The sequence below is a fragment of the Microtus pennsylvanicus genome, chromosome 13 (genome assembly GCF_037038515.1).
Source record: "Microtus pennsylvanicus isolate mMicPen1 chromosome 13, mMicPen1.hap1, whole genome shotgun sequence".
Lineage (NCBI taxonomy): Eukaryota > Metazoa > Chordata > Mammalia > Rodentia > Cricetidae > Microtus > Microtus pennsylvanicus.
Genome location: NC_134591.1, coordinates 43,162,893 through 43,187,507, shown reverse-complemented (window position 1 = coordinate 43,187,507; position 24,615 = coordinate 43,162,893). Strand labels below are relative to the sequence as shown.

Genomic DNA, 24,615 nt, shown 5'->3' with positions numbered 1-24,615 from the left:
CCTCCCACCCCCCACTTTAAAAACCACATCAGAACCGGGTGGTGGTGGCGCATGCCTTTAATCCCAGCACTCGGGAGGCAGAGGCAGGCGGATCTCTGTGAGTTCGAGACCAGCCTGGTCTACAAGAGCTAGTTCCAGGACAGGCTCCAAAGCCACAGAGAAACCCTGTCTCGAAAAACAAAAAAACAAAAAACAAACAAACAAAAAAACACATCAGATGCCAGCCATCAACTGCCACAGAGCAGCAGATACACAGAACTCTCTGGGCTGGGAAAGGGTGAGAGGGAAGAACAAGAAAGTCAATGCAATACTCATGCTTCAATACATAATTATTCAAATAAATTTTAATGATTTCAATTCAATACAACTGAAAATGTAGTGTCATTAAATAACATTTTCTGCTAATTTCAGAGTACAGGTCTGGAGGCCATTTCCAGGCAGACGCATCACATCCTAAGCATTCAGCTTGTAAGTAAGATGACTGCAGTGTCATAGCAGGAGGTGGGGAGGACAATCATCAGTTCATAGAATTTGGCTAAGACAGGAGAAAACCAAAAACCAATGCAACTAACAAAATAGCTACAGATATTAGTAAAATAAAAATACAACCCAATGTCCATGTCTTAAATGACTAGAAAAATACAGGTAAAGTTACAGCAAATAAAGTCTTCACAGAGTTGGGTAACTTTATTTGCATTTCATAGTGATTTCTTAAGGCCTATATCCAATGAAACCATTTTAAAAAGCTCTATGAGGAATGGAAGTTGATGTGTCGATGACACTTTCTTTAAAAAAGCTTAGATTTCTGAGTGAGCAAGATTCACCTTGGTGGGCAGAGGCCCTGCTTCCTCGTGGTCTTCAGTTTGAGACCTAACAATCACAAGAGAAGAAGCTGGGTATCTGCTTAGCTTTTGTTCATTCATAAATTCCAAGTCACCATAGATACTCAGTTTCTGCAAAAGAAAAATCAACACACATCATTAATTTGATGCTCTGGAATCTTTCCAACTGAGTTTTCCAAATAACAACCCCACCCCTAGCACTCATGGTGGTGCACACTCCAGGGCTTTGGGAGGCAGAGGAAGGAGGCTCCTTACAAGTTTCAGGACAGCCAGGCCACACAGGAAGATACAGTCTTAAAACACAGAAAACAAAACAAACAAAAGCAACATGCACAATTCATCTATGGATATTTGGTTTGAAAAAATCTTCTGTATCTTCTAGAATCGAGCACGTATTTCGGCTGGGTTTGTTTGTTTACTTATTTATTTATTTATTTATTTTGAGACAGGATTTCTCTGTGTAGCCCTAGCTATCCCAGCTCTGCAGACCAGGCTAGATATGAGTTCAGAGATCCATCTGCCTCTTGAGTGCTGGGATTAAGGGTGTGTGCCACCACCACCTGGCAAGAAGGGAGCATGTTTTATGCATGAGACTAGGACCCCTGTAGACAACCCAAGGAAGTTTTCCCATACATCCTAACTTAAATCCTTAGAGGTTTAATGATTAAGTACCAAGCAAACGCGCTTTGGTTTAAATGAAGTTAACATGGTTACATCAAGAGCTTTCATTCTGGAGTTTTGACGGATGTCTCAAGTGACCAAGTCCTCTATGTCCTAAAGTCTCCTGCTCAGTAGGGAAATGATTCGCTGCAGCTGTCTAACTTGTCAAGCAAAAAAATGACATGTTCTGCTTTAAATGTCTTTAAGAGCACAGACTATAAATGGTACATTCTAACACTAGTAAAACGATCTTCATAAATATATACAACCCCTTATAGTGTTACTTTTAATAAAATACAATAAAGCAGGGTCTGGAGAGATGGCTCAGTGGTTAAGAGCCATTGCAGCTCTCACAGAAGACTTGGGTTCGATCTCAGCCCCCAGACTAGGCAGCTCATAACTCCACCAGGAGATACGATACTGTCTTCTGGTCGCTCTGTACACATGGTGCACACACAGACAAGTGTAGGGGAAGCCCAGACAATCACCTTGCTTGAAGGGTGGGATCCCCTTGGGCTAATATTATAAATCTTGCGGATGTGCTCCCCGTTCGTTGGAACCTTGGTTTTGTAAGTTATCCCCTTCTACCTCTTAATAAAGCTGATATTAAAGCTAGCCTGATTAATCCTATTTGCCGGTCGTTTACGCCCCAACAGACAAGCAGGCACACACATACATGTAAGTAAAATTTTTAAAAATTAAGCTACTAAAACAAAAAAATGAAAGTAGAAAAGTGGGGTGTTCCCCCAAAGAACTAAGAAAAAAATGGAGAATTTGTCTCACAGAACTATACAATCCAAAAAAGCCATCAGAGCACTGACATCTTGTCATGAGAAAGGATCGAGTCATCTGAGAGGCTGGAGAGATGACTCAGCAGTTCAGAGATGCTACCCCATAGGACCTGGGTTCGGTTCCCAGGAGCCACACACCCACTCACAACCACCAGTACTCCAATTATAGGGGATCTGATGGCCTCTTCTGGACTTCACAGACTCTTTATACATGGTGCAAATAAAATCACACAGGTGTGCATGCATGCACGTACACACACAGGCTTACACATACACAAAATACATCTTCAAAAGAGTTATCTGAAAGGGAGGAATTGTGTGAGACCAACAAGTACTTTCCAATCAGTTGAGGGGATGGGAGGGCAAAACATGAAGCGCTGGTCCAAGAGATGTCTGCTTTCCCAATGTCAAAGAGGGCACTGAGGACAGCAGCTCCTGATGCCTGACTTATGACCCCAGGTCAGACAAAAGATCAATGGCTTTGGAGTTAGGCAGAGTGCCAATTGTGGTTCTACCATTTACTGGTAAATGAAACAGTTTCAAAAATTTGTTGCACATTTCCTATGGGGAAAATAGGGATGACAACAGCCTCTGCCTCATAAGGTTGCAGTGAGGGTTTAAGGAGCAAACACATGGAAAACACTTAGAACAATACCCAGAAGAAAGGGCTTAAGAGTTGCAATTAAGTTTGGTGAGCAGAGAGTAAATGCTGTGTTGTATTTATCAAGGCAAATGCCACTCAAAGACTGCAATTTAGTCTCGGGAATAGGCAGACCAAAGTCCATGTGTATCTTCATTTTACAGGGTAAGAAGAACAAATACAAAAGGTGGAATGTTTCTTTACACTTGTGAATATGTCACTGCATTGGTTTAATAAAGAAGCTGACTGGCCTGTAGGATATGGTTAGGCAGGAGAACCAGACTAAGAACACTGGGAAGAAGGGGCAGAGTCTTGGGAGTCAGGAGGAGACACCATGAGATGAAGAGTGAGCAAAATGGAGAGTATGTAGAGAAAGTGAATGAGCCTTGGGGCAGCACACAGATAATAGAAATAGGCTAATCTAAGTTGTAAGAGCTGGCTGGAGACAAGCCTAAGCAATTGGCTGAGCATTTATAATTAATATTAAGTCTCTGGTTATTTGGGAGCCAGGACACAGAAACTGCCTACAATGAATTAAGACGGAAGGGACTAGGACGTCACAGGAGAGAGGTCAATAACGATTTTTACTATAGGTTATTAATTTCTTGCCATGAGTATTTTGAATACATGAAGAGGCTCAAAGGGAGTAGTGGGCAAAGGTAACCCTATGCAAAATACTAAATTCCAACTTTACCAGGAAAAATAAGATAGCTAAAACCTGAGTGTCTGGGGATATAATTCAGCGATAGACCATTTGACTAGAATATGCAAAGCCCTGAATTTGATTCCTAAACTGCCAAATACAAATATTAAATAAGTATTTAAACATACACATCTGGGAACCAAGTAAGAAATCAGTATACTCGGGGCTGGAGAGAAGGCTCAGAGGTTAAGAGCACTGACTGCTCTTCCAGAGGTCCTGAGTTCAATTCCCAGCAACCACATGGTGGCTCATAACCATCTGTAATGAGATCTGGTGTCCTCTTCTGGCCTGCAGGCATGGAGGCTGAACACTGTGTACACAATAAATAAATAAATCTTAAAAAAAAAAAAAGAAATCAGTATACTTATAAATAGACGGGTTCAGGCTGTCTACTAAGCCTAACTACCTTTGCGTGAATCCCAGGGCCTACCTGATAGAAGGAGAAAAATGATTCCCACAAGTTGTCTGCTGACCTCTACACACTTTAGTGTGCACACATACACACACACAAAAATACATACATACATACATAAATGGAGCAAAAAAATTTTAAAAATAGGTAGATTCTACTGAGATTTATCAACTCATGAGTAATCTTCCAATAGTGAATTTATTTTTTATACATGGGTAAAACTGTCTACCTTTCATTCTGCTAATCTACATCTGACCACCTATTCTTCAAAGTTCAGGTAAAGATACCTTGCCCTGCCCCTCTTATTTAAAAGTTGTATTTGACAATCCCAGCACACAGTGTCTGCTTTCCATTACATTTTGTGCAATTACTATTTGCTCTTCTTATTCACTTTACCAAACCAGGTGTGATTCCAGCACTCAGAGTTTTGCTATGAGAGCAAGGGCAGCCTGGACTACAAAGTAAATCCTAACCAAGGAAAGACTACCAAGTAAGATCTTACCTCAAACACCGAGAGGACAGAGGAGAACAAAAGCTAATGATAGACATATGTAGGTGTCATGATGAAACCTTCTGTTGTGTGCTGACTTAGTAAAAGTGCCTGGCACTTAGCAAGTGCCAGGGGCTGTGGCCACACCTTTAACCCCAGCATTCGAAAGGCAGAGGCAGGTGGATCTCTGTGAGCTCCAGGCCCACGCGTTTCTGTGTGGTGATTTTCAAGACAGCCCTGTCTCAAAAAGCTGAAGGCAAAACCAAAAAGTTCATTGATCATGAACTTCACTCCAGTCTCAATACCTTCATAGCTAAACAATCACAGAAACATCACCTAGACTTTCTAAGGCTACTTGCTCACACATAAAATGGAATAAGACACGCTGTGTGAGCCAGGCACGGGGCTGGAGAGATGGTGCAGTGGTTACAGGCACTGGTTGCTTTTCCAGAGGACATGGGTTGGATTCCCAGCATCCACATGGTGGCTCACAACTGTCTATTCCAATTCCGGGAGATCCAAACTCTTTTTTGGCCTCTGTGTGCACTGCACACACAAGGTATACATATACACACACAGACAAAACATCCTCATACCTAAAATTAAAAATAAAAGCTAAAAACAAAAGCTAGGGATAGTAGTGCTGGCTTGTAATTCCAGTCTTGGATCTTGACTCGAAAAGCAAACAAGGGGAAAAATCATGTAATAGATATTGCTGGACATTGGGTTGACACACAAAAAAATATTCTACAAATCTTAAAAGAACGAAGTTGATGCTAGTTAGCATCCTGTCCTAGGTTCCGGGAACCTTGACTTGCTATGTCATGCCAATGACTTACTATGGAGTCTATTTTCATTTCCCTCAGTGCTTTTCCCTGTGGCATTTTAGACACAGATCTCGTACTTGCTTCAGCTGGATTTTCTGTCAATAGACATTATCCCACATTTAATTACATAAATAGCTTGCTATTCTTGGAAACTAAATTGAATCAGCAAACTACAGCTTTTTCTCCAAACAAACATCCTTTACCTTAACAATTGTGTCTTTGGCCAGTTAAATTTTAATTACCAAAGGAAGCAAGTCATAATCTCTTTGAGGGTAGGTACCAGAACACAGGAATTCGGAATCAAACAAACACTGGTTTCATAGCTTCTAAAACAACATCATGGCAATCGATTCCTAATTTTAAGTGGCTCCACAAGTCTTCTCTTCCATCCCAGCTTAGTGAGTGCTGCCAGCGTTCTTTTCAGTTTCAGAGAAGCAGAGGGGCACTATGCTCAAGCCAGTCAACAGAAATGTCAATGCACAGTGGGGACGCTACGCCTGGGGTACAAACTTTTGGTTTTCAGGTGTGCCAACCTCACCTGGGTAAAATCATAGAACCTCTCATTCTATCAACAGGGTCTTGTTTTTCTAGCTAAACAAGGCACTTAAAATGGTTATTCATGTGGCTCTGTCTTCAAGTACCCAAGGGTTAAAATTAGACTTACCTCAGGGGGAACATACTGCTCCACAGCTGTAGCAACAGCTGCACAACAGATCCAGAGCAACACCATCACCGAGAGGACCAGAGTCGTGGTTAAAATCCACCCAGAGTTACTGCGAAAACAACAGCAACAGCTAGTCACATGCTTCGCACACTCGGAACACAAAACCCTGTGCAATAGCTCTGTAATTATTAACAAAACATATTAGCGCAAGGAAATATTACAGCTAGTTAGGATGATTTGATGTTCTTTCCTCTATTTCTAAAATTTCTGTAGCCTCGCTATATAAATCTTACAATAATTAATAATGATGAAATTAGATAGATTTCAATCAGACTTCCTACTATATATAAAAATTATCTCAAATTGCTGAGCGTGGTAGCACACACCTTTGATCCCAGCACTCCAGAGGCAGAAGAAGACAGATCTCTGAGTTCCAGGTCAGCCAGGGATACATAGTTAGATCTAGTACAATCAAACTAGAGTATAATTTATATCCTATAGTATAGTAAGACCCTATTTAAAAACATAAACAAAATCAAAAGTAACCCCCTCAAATTACTATAAAGACCATTTTTATTTACTTTGGGGGGGGTGAGACAAGATTTCTCTGTGTAACAGCTCTGGCTTCCTGGAAACTTGTTCTGTAGACCCAAGTGGCCTCAAACTCACAGAGATCCACCTGCCTCTGCTTCCTGAGTGCTGGGATTAAAGGCATGTGCCACCACCGCCCGGCTCATAATGGTTCTTAATTTGCAGGTTATTGCAATGATATTCATTTAAGAAAATATGCCTAAAAAGTTAAGGAAAATTATGAAATGATCATTTGTTTTATGAAAGAATTTACAACAAACTTCCAGAAATCAGTTTTCCTATAACATTTCAAACATGTAGAGTAAATGGATTATAAAGCATTTAGTGACCATTATATTTTCCTTATGATTAAAAAAATCTTAAGGTAGGAGGGCATTTAGGAGTCTCAAGATCTGCGACAGTCCCTAATTCTCACTTGTTCATTCACGGCCAAAGGCCCCATATTATGGATCACCACTGATCCATTCACTTTTCACAACACCTTAAGGAGTGGCATGCTAGTCATTGTCTCCCAACAAAAGAAGAACGTGAGCTGTAGGAGACGGAGCTGAGCTTGATCCCAGGAATCTACCTGGTGGAAAGAGAACTGTCTTCTGATCTCTACACATGTGCTGTGCCATACACACTCATACCCAAATAAATAAAGCAGTTTTAGGTTTACTTTAAAAGAAGCAGATTTTCTGAAAGCACGTAATTCCCCTTTGACGCTGTTTTAAATAATTCACTTTAATGAAAAAGCATTCACTCTCCTTTGCAGGGTCCAGTCCTGTCCTGGGACTAGAACTCATTGCTCTGGGTGAGGAGACATTGGATATCTGGACTGCAGCAACTAGCAGAGACAGAAAGCTGGGGCTCATCTCTAAGTCCATCTTTTTTCTCAGCCTCCACAGCAAAGCAGAGCAGATCCTGTAGACACTTAGCCATCTCCATGACTTCCTGATCTCCCTGCCCACTGCCTACATCCAGCCTCATAATTTGCTGCTCAAGCTCTCCAGCCTAGTCCCTATCTATCAGGATTCAGGAGTCTTCCTGATACTCTTTTATTCAAATGTAGGACATATAATAATTCGTGTTTATACATAGAGACTTGTAGAGAATAAACTTCTAGTTAAAAGTTTGCTTTTTTCTAAGTAAGACATTCAAAAGATTATTTTTAAATTGTTAGGTTAGGGCCAGTGTTAGCTCAGTTGATAAGGATAACTGCTGCAAAGCTCTGGTGAGTTGATTTTGATCCCTGGAACCCACACAGTGGAAAGAAGGAACCAATTACCACATGCTATAAATACCCCCTTGCCTTCTGACACACAATATGTGTGTATGTGTGTGTATATATATAATATTATATACATATAAATATATATATAATATTATGTATTATATACATATAATTTTAAAATTTCACTATAGTGTCATACTCAACCAAAATGATCCCCTAGAACAATGCACTGTGAAACAGAATGGCTTGCAACTTAATCAAAATGTTTGGTACACAATATAGTAGAAAATAAAATTGTGGGGTAAGGAGAGAAGGAGGGCTCAGTCAGCACTCCTACGAGCATAAGCAGGCACACTTTGATAAAATCCTCTCTACTCCTCAGAGTGCCTGACAGTCCTTCCTTGGAGGGAGGGCATAACGTAGCCATCACGCCCACCTCCCTGTTTTCTTCCTGTTCTCCCTAGGAGTTCCTGGCACAGAGTTGACATACCCTAGCTCTTCTTAGTCTATAGTCCTTACCAATCTCTTCTAACTGCTTATCTGTCCATGTGGAGTGGATATAAATCCAATTCTTAATCACTCAGACATACTTTAAAAGTTGAACTTTATTTATTTTTAACATAGTGTGTGGGGGTGAGAGGACACCTTGTGGGTGCTGATTCTCTCGTTCCATCATGTGGGTCCCAGGACTGAAATTAGGTTGTCACACTTGGTGTTACCACGAAGTCATCTCCAGGCCCCAGAGCAGCTTAATTTAACTCTCTAGAAAAGACGTTTCTTAACACAAATCAAGAAAGCCCTCATATGGTGAAAAACTATCTGTTCTGTTTGGGTTTTACTAAGTAGCAAGAAGAGGAGGTTAAGAGAAGAGGCTGGCCTACAGATAAAGCTACAGTGAGGACAGTGACTTCTGTCCTACTGAACCACAGCGCGACTGCAGGTAAGAGTAACGTACGGTTTCAAAATGACTGCGAGAGGATTTCCAATGTCTAAGGTGATACACATGCTAATTATCCTGTCTGATCATTACACGATGCATACATGTATCAAAATAGCACTTCATACTTCATATATTTGTATGTGTCAATTTTAAAAATTTTTATCATATTTTAAATTGTGGAGAGCAAACATGCGTTTAATGTTTATGCATGCAAATTTTATCATATTTTAAATATTAAAATTTTTTACCTTATTTTAAATTTATTATATTTTAAATTGTGGGGAACAAACATATGCATGTGATGGTATAAGCGTGGAAGTCTGAAGACAACTTATGGAGTTGGTTCTCTCCTTCCACCATATAGGTCCCAGGAATCAAACTTAGGTTTTTGGCTTGACACCATGTACCTTTCACCACTGAGCCTTTCACTGGCCCACTTTTTGTTGTTGTTGTTGCTATTGTTTTTTGAGACAGGGTTTCTCTGTGAAACAGTCCTGGCTGTCTTGGAACTCACTTTGTAGACCAAGCTGGCCTTGAACTCACAGAGATCCATCTGCCTCTGCCTTCCAAGTGCTGGGATTAAAGGCATGTGCCACCACTGACCAGCAATATGTGTTAATTTAAAAAATACTACACACAATACCTTCTAATCAGACTCATCATTCAAAAATACAAGTTTGGAAGGGAGTTGAAAAAAAAGTCTATTTAACTACGATACTTCTAATTTAAAAATTAGAATTAATTTCTATATACATATATAATTTGTATTTGTTTTTAAATCTAATTAAATTTTTTAAAAAACAGAAACAGGATGACTGACATAAACCAGGCTTTATCTTTTGTATATATTAAGAAACACATACAGAGATAGGCATCTTAAAAAGCCATCACTTTCTTCATCTTCAAGGTAGTTTCTGTGTGCTTGCGAATTTCTCATCTGCAGATCTGAAATAATAAGTAAAGGTATATGAAATGTATATCCTAAATGTTAGTTTCACTGACTTCTACTAGATATGTACAACCTATAGGTAATTTTTGTGAGTATAATTTGACACATCTACACATTAAAATTCCTTTGGCACCCCAAAAACCAAATGGGTATTCTATCACATTATGAATTTCCTGCCTTACTTTCAAATGTTGTTTGTTGTGTGTAGCCCACAGTGGCCTCAGACTCACAGCCATCTGTCTGCCTCTGCCTTCTGAATGCTGGAATTAAAGGTGTGCATCACCATTCCAGGCTCAAATGTTTTTGATCCTGATGTTTTCTGTTTAATTACATGTGGACTTGAGTAACAGAATTCTGTTTTATTCTAATTATAACAGTCTATGTTAGCATTATCTACTCATTCCCACTCAATAAAAAAAAATCAGTAAGTTAATTACATCAATATGTAAAATAAGGTAGTACATTTTCAAAGATAAATTCTGTTTTAATCTGATGCTTGATATTCCTATGATTTAAAAGTCACATCTAGCATAGAAATAAAAAGAAAATAGGGAACTCATACTTTAAAGTTAGTGTTATTTTTTAAAAATATTTATTTATTTACTATGTATACAATATTCTGTCTGAAGGCCTGAAGAGGGCATCAGACTTTATTACAGATGGTTGTGAGCCACCATGTGGTTGCTGGGAATTGAACTCAGGACCTTTGGAAGAGCAGGCAATGCTCTTAACCACTGAGCTATCTCTCCAGCTCTTCAGTTATTTTTTAGGGAAAAAACCCCACTGTTTGGCTAGTTCATATTCAACATATTGGCATGCTTTGAAACAGTGTTTAGAACACTTCTCCAGGTGGTCCCCAGGCGAGCAGCATCACCGGGACATGGAAATTGTTAGAACTGCAAACCCCAGATGGATTCCCAGATTCAGTGCATTAGAAAAGTCGGAGGGGGAAATTACAACAGATCTGACAGCTGAGGTTTATCCATCTATTTAGATTAAAACTTACAGGACATTTTGCTTAAAGATGATTCTCTCAAGTTTGTAGGTTCCTGCTCCAACTGAGGTGCATACTGAATTTCTGGTTTAGACTAAAATGATAATGAAAGCAATTAAGTCATCTGTACCTCAGAAGCTGTTTTCAGTAACAAGTTCTAGAACACATCATCTATAATATCAACATTTAAATAGAAAAGAAGTAACAGAAGTATAGCACAAAAAAATAAATAAAATGCATTAAACACAATATGGGTCTAGAAGCTAAAGTGCCCCAAGTTTGAGCTGAATACTATTTATATTAGTAACTGACAGTATGACTTTAAGGAAGCTGGATTCTCAGCTTCCTCATCAATAAGCAGGGATAATATAACTTCGTGAAATTACTTAAAGATTTCAGATAACACAGTCAGTTCTCTATATCACTTCATTTCACATCTATGATTAAACCAATCATGGGGGGAAATATGTACTGAATATGCATGGATGTATCCCTGTTATTAAACAAGGCAACATAACAATTATTTGTGTAGATTTCACACTGTGTTAGGTATCATAAGCAACTCGGATGAATTAACATGCAGTCATATGGTACATCACTCTTCAGTTAACTGACTGGATATTCAACAGTAACACTAATAATATTATCACCTAGCAATATTGTAGCCATTTCAGTTCAAGAAAACTTATTGTTAAATAACCCATAACTACACAGGGAGGGAGTTTGTAGGTTATATGCAAATGCAATATAACTTTATATTAGGGAATTAAGCATTCCCAAATATTGGTATTCTTAAAATCCTGGAACAATAAGTAAGTACTCTAAGACAACTGAACATAACTTTCTAGGTCAGCACCTATCAACATCTCATCACACAGGAAATTATTAGACAAAGAAAAATTACCTCTCTAGAAATGTTATCTTGTCATAATGCCTTTTTTAGTGTCTTTTTTAATATGCCACTACTTATGTTCAAAGTACATGATTATCTTCCTATCTAGATTTTTCATTTAATAAATTTAGTCACTATAAAACCAAGAAGACCAAATAAAAACCACTGAGCTTGAGGTCAGGCTTTCAAGAGACAGAAGGAAAGGTAATTACATTGTGTCCTGCTGCTCAATGTTTCCATGAAGGCCAATTAAGCAGCACTATTTGACAAAAATATTTAAGTGACCAATTACACAGTTCTTGCTGACATACTCATGTAAGACATGTTCCTTGACTACTGCTGTATTTAGGTCAATTTGTGAGGCACAGTTGTCACCTGGAATATAACGATTTTTCCATCATCAGCTTGGAGATAAAAAGTCCATGAAGAGGTGATGAAGCTCTGTGCAGAGTCCATCACGTCACTCCAGAATGACCTCACCAGAGTTAGAGGGAAAAGGAGATGCATTCTTGGCATCAGGGACATGAGCTAAACAAATAGACAAAAACATTTAAGTAATAAAAAATAAATAATTTATAATATGTTTATGAAAAAGAGCAACATACTGGATATGATTCAAATTTTACTGGGAAAGGTTACAGATGATTACATGAACAATTATAATCATCTGCACTGGACTAAACGCTGTTGCTGAAGCAAGTTAACTATAGTAAAGCTTAACATTCCAGGCTACTTAAATTCACCAAATACCTTTATACACAACCCTTGACCTCCATCTATCAGGATAACAGGCATTGAGCCAAGCTCCCAAACATGGAGACTCTAAAGATCTCATTAAATAAGGATCACCAAACGACAGACTTGAATGGAAAGGACAAATCACCTCATTCTTATCCTTAATATTCCCACAGAAGGAGAAATCATGTCTTAATAAACATCAAAGGAAAAAATATATGCAGAAAATATGGGACTTGCTTACAGTGAATGCTGAGCGGGTATTTCATGGTATTAATACATGTAACAGGTGCGACTGACAAGATTTTAACACCGACTGGTATCTCAATCTACCTCCAATTGTGACTACTTAACTTATTAAGCAACACTGACCCCAGAGCACAAGCTCAGGATATAGACTGCTGTGCTCTAGGGATAACTTTGGTTCATCTTACATCAGGAGAGATGTCATCAAGAGCTACTGCAATGCAAAAAACAGCTTTTAGAATGAGATCTGTATCCAGGATCCAGTTTTCCATGTAATAGCTATGAAGCCTATCACAAATTCACTTAACAAGTATTTATTGAGGCTACAAATTTAAAGAAATCAGAGAACCAGCTGTTTTTGTTTTTATTTCGAGATGGGATATTGCTATGTAGCCTAGGCTAACCTCACACTTGCAATCCTCCAGGAATAGCATCCTGAAAGCTGAGGTTACAAGCATGTCACGTCTACATATATCTTTTGTAATCATCATTGTACCCCTGTGTTTAATCAGAACAATTTATATAGGAAAATGACTACCATAGGGCAGCGTGTGTATGTAAGGAGGGAGACTACTGTAAACAGGAGTGAAGATAGTTAGGATTTTACAAAGAAAATAACACTTCCCCAGAGTCAGAGATTCACTAGGCACATAGGAACAGGAGCAGAAACACAAAGTATCATGCCAGATTTTAAAAAAAAATGTACAAATTCCATGGAGGGCAATTTTGCTCTATTTCTCAAAATTAAAACCTCACAAACTTCAGCAATTCTAGTTTTATGTTCTTATTTATAGATATATTCACAAATATATAAAATATGTAATACTTATAAAAGAAAAATATTAGAAAGAACCTTTATGTTCACAAACAAGAGGCTGCTTTCGTTGGATGTGATAGCTCAAGCTGTAATCCTAAAATTGAGGGGGATCAGGAGTTCAAGGTCAACCTGGGCTACATGAGATCTTGCCTACCAAAGTCAACCCCAAAACAATGGACTATTGATAACATGATACATCCATTTGGAATGTCATATGGTGAAAGAAGTGAAGCTCTTTACTTGCTTATATTAACAAAAATTCATTGACATATCCTTGTTTATGTATAAAATTCTTCAGCATGAGTAACCCTGGCTACACAGTCAACAGTCACAGAGGCGCATTCTCGCAGATGGTGAGGACAGAAACAGAGGCACACTCTCAGGAATGTACAGACTATCTCTGAGCCTCTAACCCAACAGGCTATATTCCTTACGCACAACACTGAAAAATTACTGTCCAAAAATTAATTAGTTAAAAACATTTTTATAAAAATTGAAACTTTTTTCCTTGTATATAGTTCATAAAGAGTAAGGAACTTTCAGAGATGACATTATAGAGATTTTTGGGAGCTAAACTATGATAGGCCATTTGTACTTAACCCTACATGTAATTTGGAACTACTAAATTACATGATAGAAGAATGACAAGATTTCTGCTTAGAAAAAAAGATATCTAGGCCCAGGATAAAGGAAGAACTAATGATGTGGGATTCCCCTCTGTATGCTGTGAATATGTTTTATTACCATTGCTTAATAAAAAAGCTGCTTTGGGCCTATAGTAGGGCACAATATAGCCAGGTGGGAAATCTGATATATATAGAGAGAGTAGGCAGAGTCAGGGAGATACCATGTAGCTACAGAAGGAGACAGATACCCAGAAACCTTACCAATAAACCACAAGCCTTGTGGTAAAATATAAAATAATGGAAATGGGTTAATTTAAGATATAAAAGCTAGCTAGCAATAAGTCTAAGTGATTGGCCAAGCAGTGTTTTAATTAATACAGTTTCTGTGTGATTATTTTGGGTCTGAGTGTCTGGGGATGAATGAGCACACTCTGCCTACAAACTAGAAAGGGTTAAAATGGAAAAACAGTCTGGAAGTTAGCTGAGCAATACAGTTGATAAATGATGCTGGTCTGACTCAAGGCAGCAGCAAAGGAGATGGAAAAAGGAGCTTAAATATCAATTTCTCTTTGCCAAGGACTGAGAGAAAAAAAAATGAGATTATGGGTGCAAACATAATTTTTAGCAGGAAAGCATTTTAAGATAGTATTCCAGGGGGTTGAAGATATAGCTCAGTGATTAAGGGGATGTACTGCTCTTCCAGAGGACCTGAGTTAGATTCCTCGCACCCATGTCAGATGGCTCAAATCACCTGTAACTCCAACTTCAGGGAATCTGTTGCCTCTGGCCTCTTTAAACACTACACCCATGTACATATATCCTCTGACACACATATACACATAATTTAAAAGTAAATAAGTATTTTTTAAAAGGAGGTATTTCCATTAACTTTTCCATCTGCAAACATAATTTTGATGGACAAAAATTAAGTATAAAATCTAACAATAATTTAATCCCAGCACTTGGGAGGCAGAGGCAGGCGGATCTCTGTGAGTTCGAGACCAGCCTGGTCTACAGAGCAAATTCCAGGACAGGCTCCAAAGCCACAGAGAAACCCTGTCTCGAAAAAAAAAAAATCTAACAATAAAATAAGACCACTCTGGCAAGAATCATGTCACGTAACACAACTCAAAGCACACAAGAAGGCAGTTTGGAAAGGCAGTATTGTCTCTTACTTGTTCTTGTCTCAATTCAGCAAATGGCAACTGATCCTGGCAGCCAAGATGGCAAGCATATTGCTCATCAGGTTGGGAATATGCTTCTGTGCATGCTGAAAGAGAAAAAGGCAAATTCTTAGAAAGAGGAGAAGGGTGGAAAAGACAAAGGCTGCAAAAGGGATCTGGCATATTATAAGGGTATAAAGATATAAAGACATACTTAAATATTTCATCCTTGAGCTGCCAAACTTGGCAATAACAGGAAACATTTTAATAAACTTCTTTATCTCTCTCCTACAAGCCCAATATCTCATGTACAAGTCTATTAACGCCATCCCTGGGTTCTGGCTATACAACACATTCACATAAGGGATCCTCAGAGCTGAAGCTTGTGGAGTGGGAAGTACTGGTCTGGTGTCCTGAAGTTGCTACTCAAAGTTTAAAATCATCATTTGTTGGCTGTAGCCCTCAACCCGGGCTGAGGGCCTAACCCCGACTACTGGTTTTTCTAGGCCTTGTATGGGCGAGGTAAGTATTCAACTACTAAGCTATATATCTCTAGTTCTTTTATATTTCTCAGTGAGACAAGGTCTTCCCAAGTTGCCCAGATTGGCTCTGAACTCACTCTATAGTTCAGACAAGTCTTGACCCTTCTTGCCTCAGCCTCCCCAAATAACTGGGATTACAAACCTGTGCCACTAGGCCAGCTGGATTTCTAAAAGACTGAAATGGAAAAAAACACTACCTAATATAAGAGAGGAACATAAGGTATGTTAGTTATTTGTATAAATATTTGGGAGCGCTCAGTTGAGAAAGATATCAACATGACAAGGGGTGGGGGAACAAAGCAGTTAGCCTATTACTCTAAATTCTAAGAAAATGGAACTAGAAAATGTTCTACAATAGAGAATTGTAAAGGTTAAAACAGAGTTGGGCTATAGCTTAGTGGCACAACAGTGGCCTGGCATATCCTAGGTCCTGGGTTCTATCCTCAATGCTTAAACGGCAAGAAAAAGTTGAAATGGGCTCTACCAGATGCATTACTTCCTTTACCCCATTGGTCCTTTCTTTCTTGTAGTATTTCACTACTGCAGCAATTTTATTTTTCTTCTCAACTCTCATATGTACCTGTAAAACACTTCTCAGGGGTTCTAGATAAAATGAACATGCTGTGGGATATTTGTACACTATGTGAAAGTATATTGCTATGATTGCTATACTAAAAAGCTGAACAGCTACTAGCTAGGCAGAAGAGATACATGGAAATTCTGGGAAGAGAAAGGAAAAGGCGGAATCTAGGTACGTGGGAGACGCCAGGAGACATGGAGAGAAAACAGGAGGTGCAAGATGGAAAAGAGGTAATACCACGTGATAGCACATAGATTAATATAAATGGGCTAATTTAAGTTATAAGATCTAGTTAGGAACAAGTCTAAGCTAAAGACTGAGTTTTCAAAATTAATAAGAAGTCTCCATCTCATTACTTGGGAGTTGGCTGGCAGAACACGAATATAAGAAGATGGCCAGTGAGGAGAATGGGCCATAACAATAAGGTCACAGTATGGCAGAATACAGTGTGAGAGTCATGTCAGGGGAGAGCTGTGTCCCGCTACATTGACCACACAAATAAATGGACAAGATTCTATTACAGTTCTTTACAAAGTTAAACGTTCACTGTATCCTGATTATAGGTTTCTTTTATCAAACACATCTCTTTCACCAAAAGAATAGTGGTTAACTGGTGACAGAGTCTCTGATTATTTTTACTGGCATGACTGATAAAGAATACTCTGTTAAACACTTCAGAGTCAAAGGCCTGATTCAGTAAGAACCCTGGAGTTGTGTCAACTGACTGACAGATTTAGGTAAACGATACCACCATGAAAAGGTAGTAGTGAATTCTGAGTTGGATAATTACCTCTGCATTTGTCTAAACAGAATGCTTGGCTAAACAAAGGAGTCCTATCCATAGCACAAAATAAACACTGCCTCAACACAGATGGATTAAAGCCCATGACATTTTTAGCAGCATCTATTAAAACTTTAATTTTATAATTACAATATGGTAGGTGACTAGTTTAAACAGGATGTCTGTCATTTTCTAGGAAAAATACATAAAAGGCATAATAACTCAAAGAGAGCCCCAGTATCATGCACAGATGATGTCATTAGCATAGCATCTTACCAGATTCACATTCCAATTTGGTCCGATTTAAATCAATTCCATCATCCACAAACTGGCAAATTGAAAACAGCCTGCAACCTCTCTGACATGCATATAGCTCTTCTTCCTGGGAAGTTCAAAAACAAAGACGATTACCAAAAAATAAATTTTTTTCTTTCTGCTGGGAAAAAAAAGATCAAGAAGAAAGCAAAGCTAGTGCTTGTTTTAAACTATACATTAAGTTTTGTACTGAAGGGGATGAGGGAAAGATGGTTTTAGTTCCTAATTTCAATTATTTGGTTATAAACAGGATCTCTCATACACACTAGACTAGTTTCTAACTCCCTACCCAATAAATGATGATCTTGTACTTTTGGTTTTAAAATATTTTATTGCATGGATGTGAGTATAGGTAACACCTACATGTGGTATCCAGGGAGGCCACAAGAGGGCATTAGATTCCCCTGGAACCAGAGTTACACACAGTTGTGAGCTGTCAGGTGGATGCTGGGAATTGAACCCAGGATGTCTGGAAAGGCAGCTAGTGTTCTGAATTGCTGAGCCATCTCTCCAGATCCTGCTCTTGTATTTTTAATACTCCTGTCTCTACCTTTCTGATGCTGTGATTTCATGTACCAGGAGAACCCAGACTCTGTGCACGCTAGGCAAGCACTCTAACATCTCGGTCCCTATCTCCTTATTTTTCAAATGATACTATGAGAAAAGTCAAACAGCTGAAAATACCCCCCTTTTTGCATGTTCCGTGGCCACAACTTAGAAAACTATTTCTATTAGAACTAGAAATAGCAATGATAAACAATCAGAACTCTGAACAAGGTAGAAAAGAGTTAGCAATTACCCAATGGTCACTCTTGGCATGGTCAGCTACATCCAAATGTATAATCAGTTTATTAGCAAAAGTATCAGGACCAGCTTCGTACAGCAAATGCCAAAACAAAGGCAGGATGGCAAAACGATGGCAGAACAAAGATGAGGCGAAGTATCTGTTTATACAAATATTCATATGCAAGGATTTCTATATGTCTAAAAAAGATTTTTTTAAAAAATTTGTGTGTATGTGTGTGTGTGCACGCACACAAGCATGCCCATGTTGGTATATGTGTACCATGTGTGTGCAGGGCTAACAGAAGTTTGTGAGCTGCCACATGCTTACAGGGAACAGAAGGTGGATTGTCGCAAGAGCAGAAAGTGCTCTTAACAGCTGAGCCATCCTCCAGCCCCAAAGATTTTTATCTTATTTTTTAATTGGCTGCCTTTAACTGAGAATCCAAACAAGAACAAGAGGGTGACATACAGGAACAGTTACTGCAATCAGCTAGACCAGAATCAAATTTTTTTTTCTGGTTAAAAAACAAACAAACAACAACAACAACAAAACCAATGCAAGTTACTTTACCTGTTGAAACCTCAAGTTTTCTCAACAAGAACTAAGACAACACTATTATCTCCAAATACAATTCTTGGAGACTGCTAATCTTACCGAAGAGTGTGAGACACGAGGTTCTTAACAAATATTAGTAACATTAACATAATGTTTTCTATTTTTATAATGTTTTAAAAGTAGAAAATAACAATTACAAGCATTGAGATGTGTGAAAAAAAAATCAAAATAGGATGCTCCCCCCAGGATGGTTCTTTATGCTTAGAAAATAGTAATTGCATAATGAGACTATAAGCAATGAGACCAACAAGCTTTTCTTTCCTTTGATGAATACAGTATTTTAAACAAACTATGTATATGAAGGAGCCCTTGCAACTTTCTGTGTGAACCACTGTGTACCAACTGGCCAGCACCTAACGAGGATACATGCACATCTCAGTTAGCAACCATGAACTACAGCAGTGAGCATTTCTTTCCGGCAGAAGACTTAGTAAGCTCATGTAGCAGCAATAACCCACATAAAGAGATGGCTGCAAGCCCAACACGAAGTCAGTTTTATTACACAGCACTGGAGGTGGCACGTTTTGTGACCTTGGTTCTAGCTGCATTTATAGCTAAATTAAAAACTACATCTCAGATATGATCAGAATTTACAGTTTACAGGCTTTGTAAACAGCAAAAGAATTCTGTTTCTGGAGCACCACACATTTCCTTATACTGCACACAGGAAGCAGGAAGAAAAAAGAGCTCTTACCATGAACTATACCAGATGACATTTTATAAACTGGTCTGGAACTCTTAATCCCCTGTCTCACTCAGCTCTTGTGTATTGAGATTGCTCACATGTGACTAAATGCCCAGCTCAGACAGTCTTTCTTTTGTTAAGCCAGCTCCAAAGTCACCGGGAACCAACATCAGAAAACCATATGGCATGCTGAAGTCTAGTAGGGAATCAACCCTGAAAGCTTAGCTGTACCTCTTACCATGTACAACCTTGGGGAAGTTACTAACCTCTGTGACTTCTCAGTGTCCTCTTGGTTGTGAATGAGGATACTCTCACATTAATCTTGCACACTAGGAGGGCTTATACATTCATATTACCTTGCACTGATAAATATAACATTAATAATAGTCAATAAACACCCACAATGTGCCAAGAGCTGTGTTAACCCAATGTATTAACACCCATAATGAGTAGGCTAGGGAGATGGCTCAGTGGTGAGGAGCATTGGGTGCTCTTCAAGAGGATCTAGGCTCACCCACATGGCAGCTCACAATTGCCTGTAACTTTAACTCCAGGGGATCCATACCGTCTTCTGATTTACCAGCCCTGTGTTCACATGGTATATAGACAGACATGCAGGCTAAACACCTGAACATATAAAATAAAAATAATCTTTTCTTAAAAAGAAAAGAGTCAGCTGGGCGGTGGTGGCGCACGCCTTTAATCCCAGCACTCAGGAAGCGGAGGCAGGCGGATCTCTGTGAGTTCAAGGCCAGCCTGATCTACAAGAGCTAGTTCCAGGACGTGCTCCAAAGCTACACAGAGAAACCCTGTCTCGAAAAACCAAAACAAAAAAAAAAGCAAAGAGTCATATTTTTATTTCAAGTATTTTGTATTCTACAGAATATAAATCCAAATATGGTCAATATTTCATGCTCTATGTATCCCAAGTGGCTAGCAAGCTTATAGAAAATGTAATATTCTAATATAAAGCATAAGGAAAGTGTGCTTCCCATCATAATGACTATAGCTCAGTGATTTTAGGCCATTATCAACAGTGCTACCTGAATAGCTTTCATGTACATTTTCTTACCCTTAGTTAACTTAGCTAAATCAAGCTACCTATCTCCCTTGATTTTGGCTTACTCTCTTTGTGATTGGTAGTGCCCTGGAAGCCAGGCTGGCCTAAAAGTCACAGCAATCCTCCTACCTCAGCCTCCCAAGTGCTTGCTGGCTTAGAGGCATGAGCTACACACCTGGTTTGAAGTATTCTCCTACCCAGTGTGACAAGCACAAATGTAGAATAGCTACCACTGGTTGTGCTAGGTAGGCCTTGTTCTAAATGCATCAGATTACCTTCAGTCTTCACACTGGCTCTGCACACATGTGGTTTCCTACAGTTCTAAGAAATCAAATGATCAGTGGAAACACAGTCAACAGGGAACCAGGAAAGGACTACAGTCTTGCGTAGTCCTGAAGCCCATACCCTGTAAAGAACTGACCACACTGACTCAATTAGTTCTGTTATCAACATGTCTTATGTTTCTTACATTTGAGATCAGACATCATAACTGAATCTTTGAGAACAAAGGGCAAAACGTATTAATTTAAAATATAGACTTACAAACTCTATATTCTTACAATAAATAATTATAAAGTCATTAAAATGATATTCCTATCTGTCAGTTACGGTATCAGATCAAGAGAGGCAATAGAGATTTTGAATTCATTTCCTTTTTATAACACACCCTGCTTTTCCCCTGTACTGCAATGCACAATAACTCAGAAGTATTTGTAATTCAGCTTCATTATGAACTGGCAGCAGCAGACAGCTTGAAGACTCAATTTCTACTCCACTACTTCTTAGTTATAGGACCCTGGTAAGAAGCTTAACTTTTTATTTCCCTTTTTGTTTGTTTTGTCTTGGTTTTTTCAAGACAGGGTTTCTGGGTAGCCTTGACTATCCTGGAACTCACTCTATAGACCAGGCGAGCCTTGAACTAAGAAATTTACTTGTCTCCACCTCCCAAGTGCTGGGATTAAAGGTGTGTGCCTCCTTGCTCAGCGAGAGAACCAGTTTTGAGGTGGGTGCAGTGGATAAGCCTACGATCTCAGTTTTGGCATTTAGGAGATGGAGGCAAGAGAACAAGGAGTTAGTTGGAGGCCATTCTGGATTATGTCAAGACACTGTCTCAAACAAACACTCCAAAATATATGTATAATCCAAGAACTCAGAGGGTAAGGCAGGAGGACTGTTATGAGTTGCAGGAGATCCTGTCTCAAAAACAAAGTAAATTTAAGTCCAGGACAGACAGGAGGCCAATGATTTGGAATTCTGGTCAAGATCAGCATTAATAGCCTGCCTTTAATCCCAGTGCTCAGGAGGGAAAGGCAGGTGGACCTGAGTTCAAGGCAAGCCTGGTCTACAGAGCTACAGAGTTCCAAGACTGCCAGGGTTGTTACATAGAGAACCCCTGTCTCAAAACAAAAACAAAAATCCCAGCATTAACAAGTGAACATGACTTATTGATATCACATCAACTATTAGAAAGTAGTGAATGCTATAACAACACTTAAGGCATCTGACATGGTGACGCACGACTGTAATCCCGGCTGCACTGGGGAGCCTGAGTCAGTTAGGTTGAGACTAAACAACCAACCACACAGGGAAAGCCTGTCTCAAAACAAACAAACAAACAACAACAAACACATCCAAGAAAGATTCAGAGGTTCCTGGTATACACGTCTTTCAAATACATATTTATGCTCCCAGCATCCTGACATACACTACAATTTTGCTAGGAAAACATCTTAAAAGAGGGAACCAAACACTAACACAGTATAGAATAAATCTCAGCCTAATTCTAGGCTGACCAGCACTGATGAACTTTCTTGTAGAGGCCTTTTAACGATGTGAGGTTAACTGACTCAAGTCTGAAAGTCAAAATCCTTCTCCAGCCCCAAGGCTGGCCCATGGCAGGCCTTGAACTCATGACCCTCTTACCTCAGGCCCCTGTAGTCTGCAATTACAGGTGTTCTTTACCATGCTCAGCTCTTCGGTTCTCTCAAGTATTTATTAATTTCTGACAGCAAATTTAAGGCTAATCCTATCTCCTACAATTTTGTGGATTTTTTTATGTTTTGATTGTAACAGATGACCCTTAGATATGAAAGGTAAACAAAATGCTGGAAGGTATAAAATTTACAATTTTCCATATCAAAGACCCGAAAGCACTTGTCAATATGGAACATTAAGTCACTGGATCTGTCATCCTGGCCACTTTGTAGCTAAAGGAGGCGAAGAGGGATAGCCACAATGGTTAAGCAAAAAGCACACAGAAGACGAAGGAAAACGAGGATTAAAAAAAAAAAACCCAGCATCAGCGAAAGCGTTTACAAAGCAAGGTGGGGAGGGGTATATGCCCTAATTATATATGGGAAAGGGGTGGTGAGAGTCACCACGCAATTTAGAATGTTGAGTAAACAGAATTCAGAAGGAGCTGAAAAACACGGAGGCAGAATTAAAGGCTAGGCAGCGGCTGCGGGGAGGGGCCAGGGGTAGGAATCGGCCCCTCCTCTAGCTGCACAGCGTAGGTCTTCTCCAGGACGGTCGCATTTCTCGATCCATTCCTCGCATTCCTTATTGCCTGCACCGATTGACGAGGTTGATTTTACTTTATATTTCTTTTGAAGGCAGAAATATAACTAACTGCTGCCGCACGAAGACATCCAGTCTCCTGCGGCAGCGTCTCACACACAGTCACTCAACACAGACAGGAAGGAAATCCTCCCTTCCAGTGCGGCTCACAACTCCCGAGGCTGACTTCACACTTCAGACCGCAGACGACTGTCAGCCTGGAAGACTCCCGAACACAAAGCGCTCCCGACCCAGAAAGGCGCGCGATCAAGACGGGAAGTCAACATCTTGTGCACGCGTACCCTCGCGCCTTCCTCCCCACCCCCGCGCTGCTAGTAGGTCAGGACCTCGCCTTCATCCCCATTCTACCCCGGCCAGCGATGCACTCCCCGGTGGCCCCGCGGGCTCCCAAGGGCTCGCCCTTTTTTCATCTTTGGGCCCCCACCCCCAGCCGATCGCCGAGTCCTGCAGCACAAACTTCCGGCAATTACAGCAGGAGCTGGGTGCAGGCAGGATCCGGGAGGAAAACTGCAGCTACACCGAGGGCTGGGGGAGACGCTGAAGCGCGGGTTCCTCACCAGGGTCCCCGAGCTGCCACTGCTGTGGGAAGCCGAGAGCTGGGCAGCGAGGGTCGAGGGAAGCCCGGTATCGATGGGCCCTACCTACCTTAGGGTAGGTGTGCAAGGGGTAGGTCAGCTGACAGGCCCGGTGACAGGACGCCGTGTCCCCTAGGACCGAGTCAAACGCCTCGGCCGCTGCAGTCCCCGAGCCTCCGGCCAGCGCCATGGTCAGCAGCAGCAGCGGCGGCAGCCCCAGCTGGGCCTGGACCCAAAGCTTCCCCTTCGGCGCCGCCATCTTGTCCGCCTCTGTCACAGCCGCTCGGCTTGTTGCTGTTTTCTTTTCAGGGTTTCTCCTTCTTCCGGGCAAGCCCCTTTCCCCGCCCCTCCGGCCAGCGCTTCCGACTCGGCGAGTTCCTCGGCTCCTCCCAGGCCCGCCCAGGCTGCTGCCTCCTGGCCCGCCTGTGGGACTGGGCGGGCACGAGGACCCGGCCAACCCTCTCGGTTGTGGGCACGGAGAGGCGCCCGCCTCCTTCTCCGCGAGGCCGACTGAGGCGTGTTATTCGCCTCCTGCAGCCACTGCCGCCGCGCGCCTCGCAGTGCGTTCTGGGAAGTGTAGTTCTCGGGAGTCACACAATCGTGGAACCGGGCCCGACAAGAAGTGTACCAATTAATTCCCAAGCGTGGCTGGACTAGGAGGGTCTCAGAGGTCAAGAGACTAAAATGTAGGCAGGCTGAGATTTCCGGTGGGTCTCACGTCGAGCTGTGATTCGACAACCCCTTTCCAAGCTTCCGAGTGCTGGGGGCAAGGGAAGGATGGGTTCTTGCTCATGGATCTGGTTGGGGTCCTCTGACCACCGAGCAGTGGTTTCTGGAGCTGCTGCTGAATTATGCCGAGGTCTGGAGATGGTTGTTGATCTTAAAGTAACTCTTGGGATT

General features: G+C 40.5%; 2 protein-coding genes across 4 annotated transcripts in view; one reads left to right on the top strand and one right to left on the bottom strand.

Moving 5' to 3' along the window:
• Nucleotides 1-317: 317 nt before the first annotated feature.
• Nucleotides 318-24,305, bottom strand: Tmem59 (transmembrane protein 59). Its single transcript, XM_075947101.1, has 8 exons — nt 23,786-24,305; nt 17,378-17,483; nt 15,211-15,305; nt 11,987-12,139; nt 10,732-10,813; nt 9,640-9,721; nt 6,030-6,138; nt 318-953 (listed from the first exon to the last, which is right to left on the bottom strand). The coding sequence occupies exons 1-8, from the start codon at nt 23,972-23,974 to the stop codon at nt 798-800; spliced, it is 972 nt and encodes a 323-aa protein (XP_075803216.1). The 5' UTR covers nt 23,975-24,305; the 3' UTR covers nt 318-797.
• The window catches only part of Tceanc2 (transcription elongation factor A N-terminal and central domain containing 2), a 40,946-nt gene continuing 39,657 nt past the window's right edge, over nt 23,327-24,615 (top strand). The window contains exon 1 of one of the 3 annotated variants that reach the window (XM_075947104.1): nt 23,327-23,458. The gene's annotated coding sequence lies outside the window, so the exon portion shown is untranslated. Of the gene's footprint in view, nt 23,459-24,271; nt 24,423-24,615 lie in introns of those variants that run through there. The other 2 variants (XM_075947103.1, XM_075947102.1) reach the window with 2 other exon arrangements.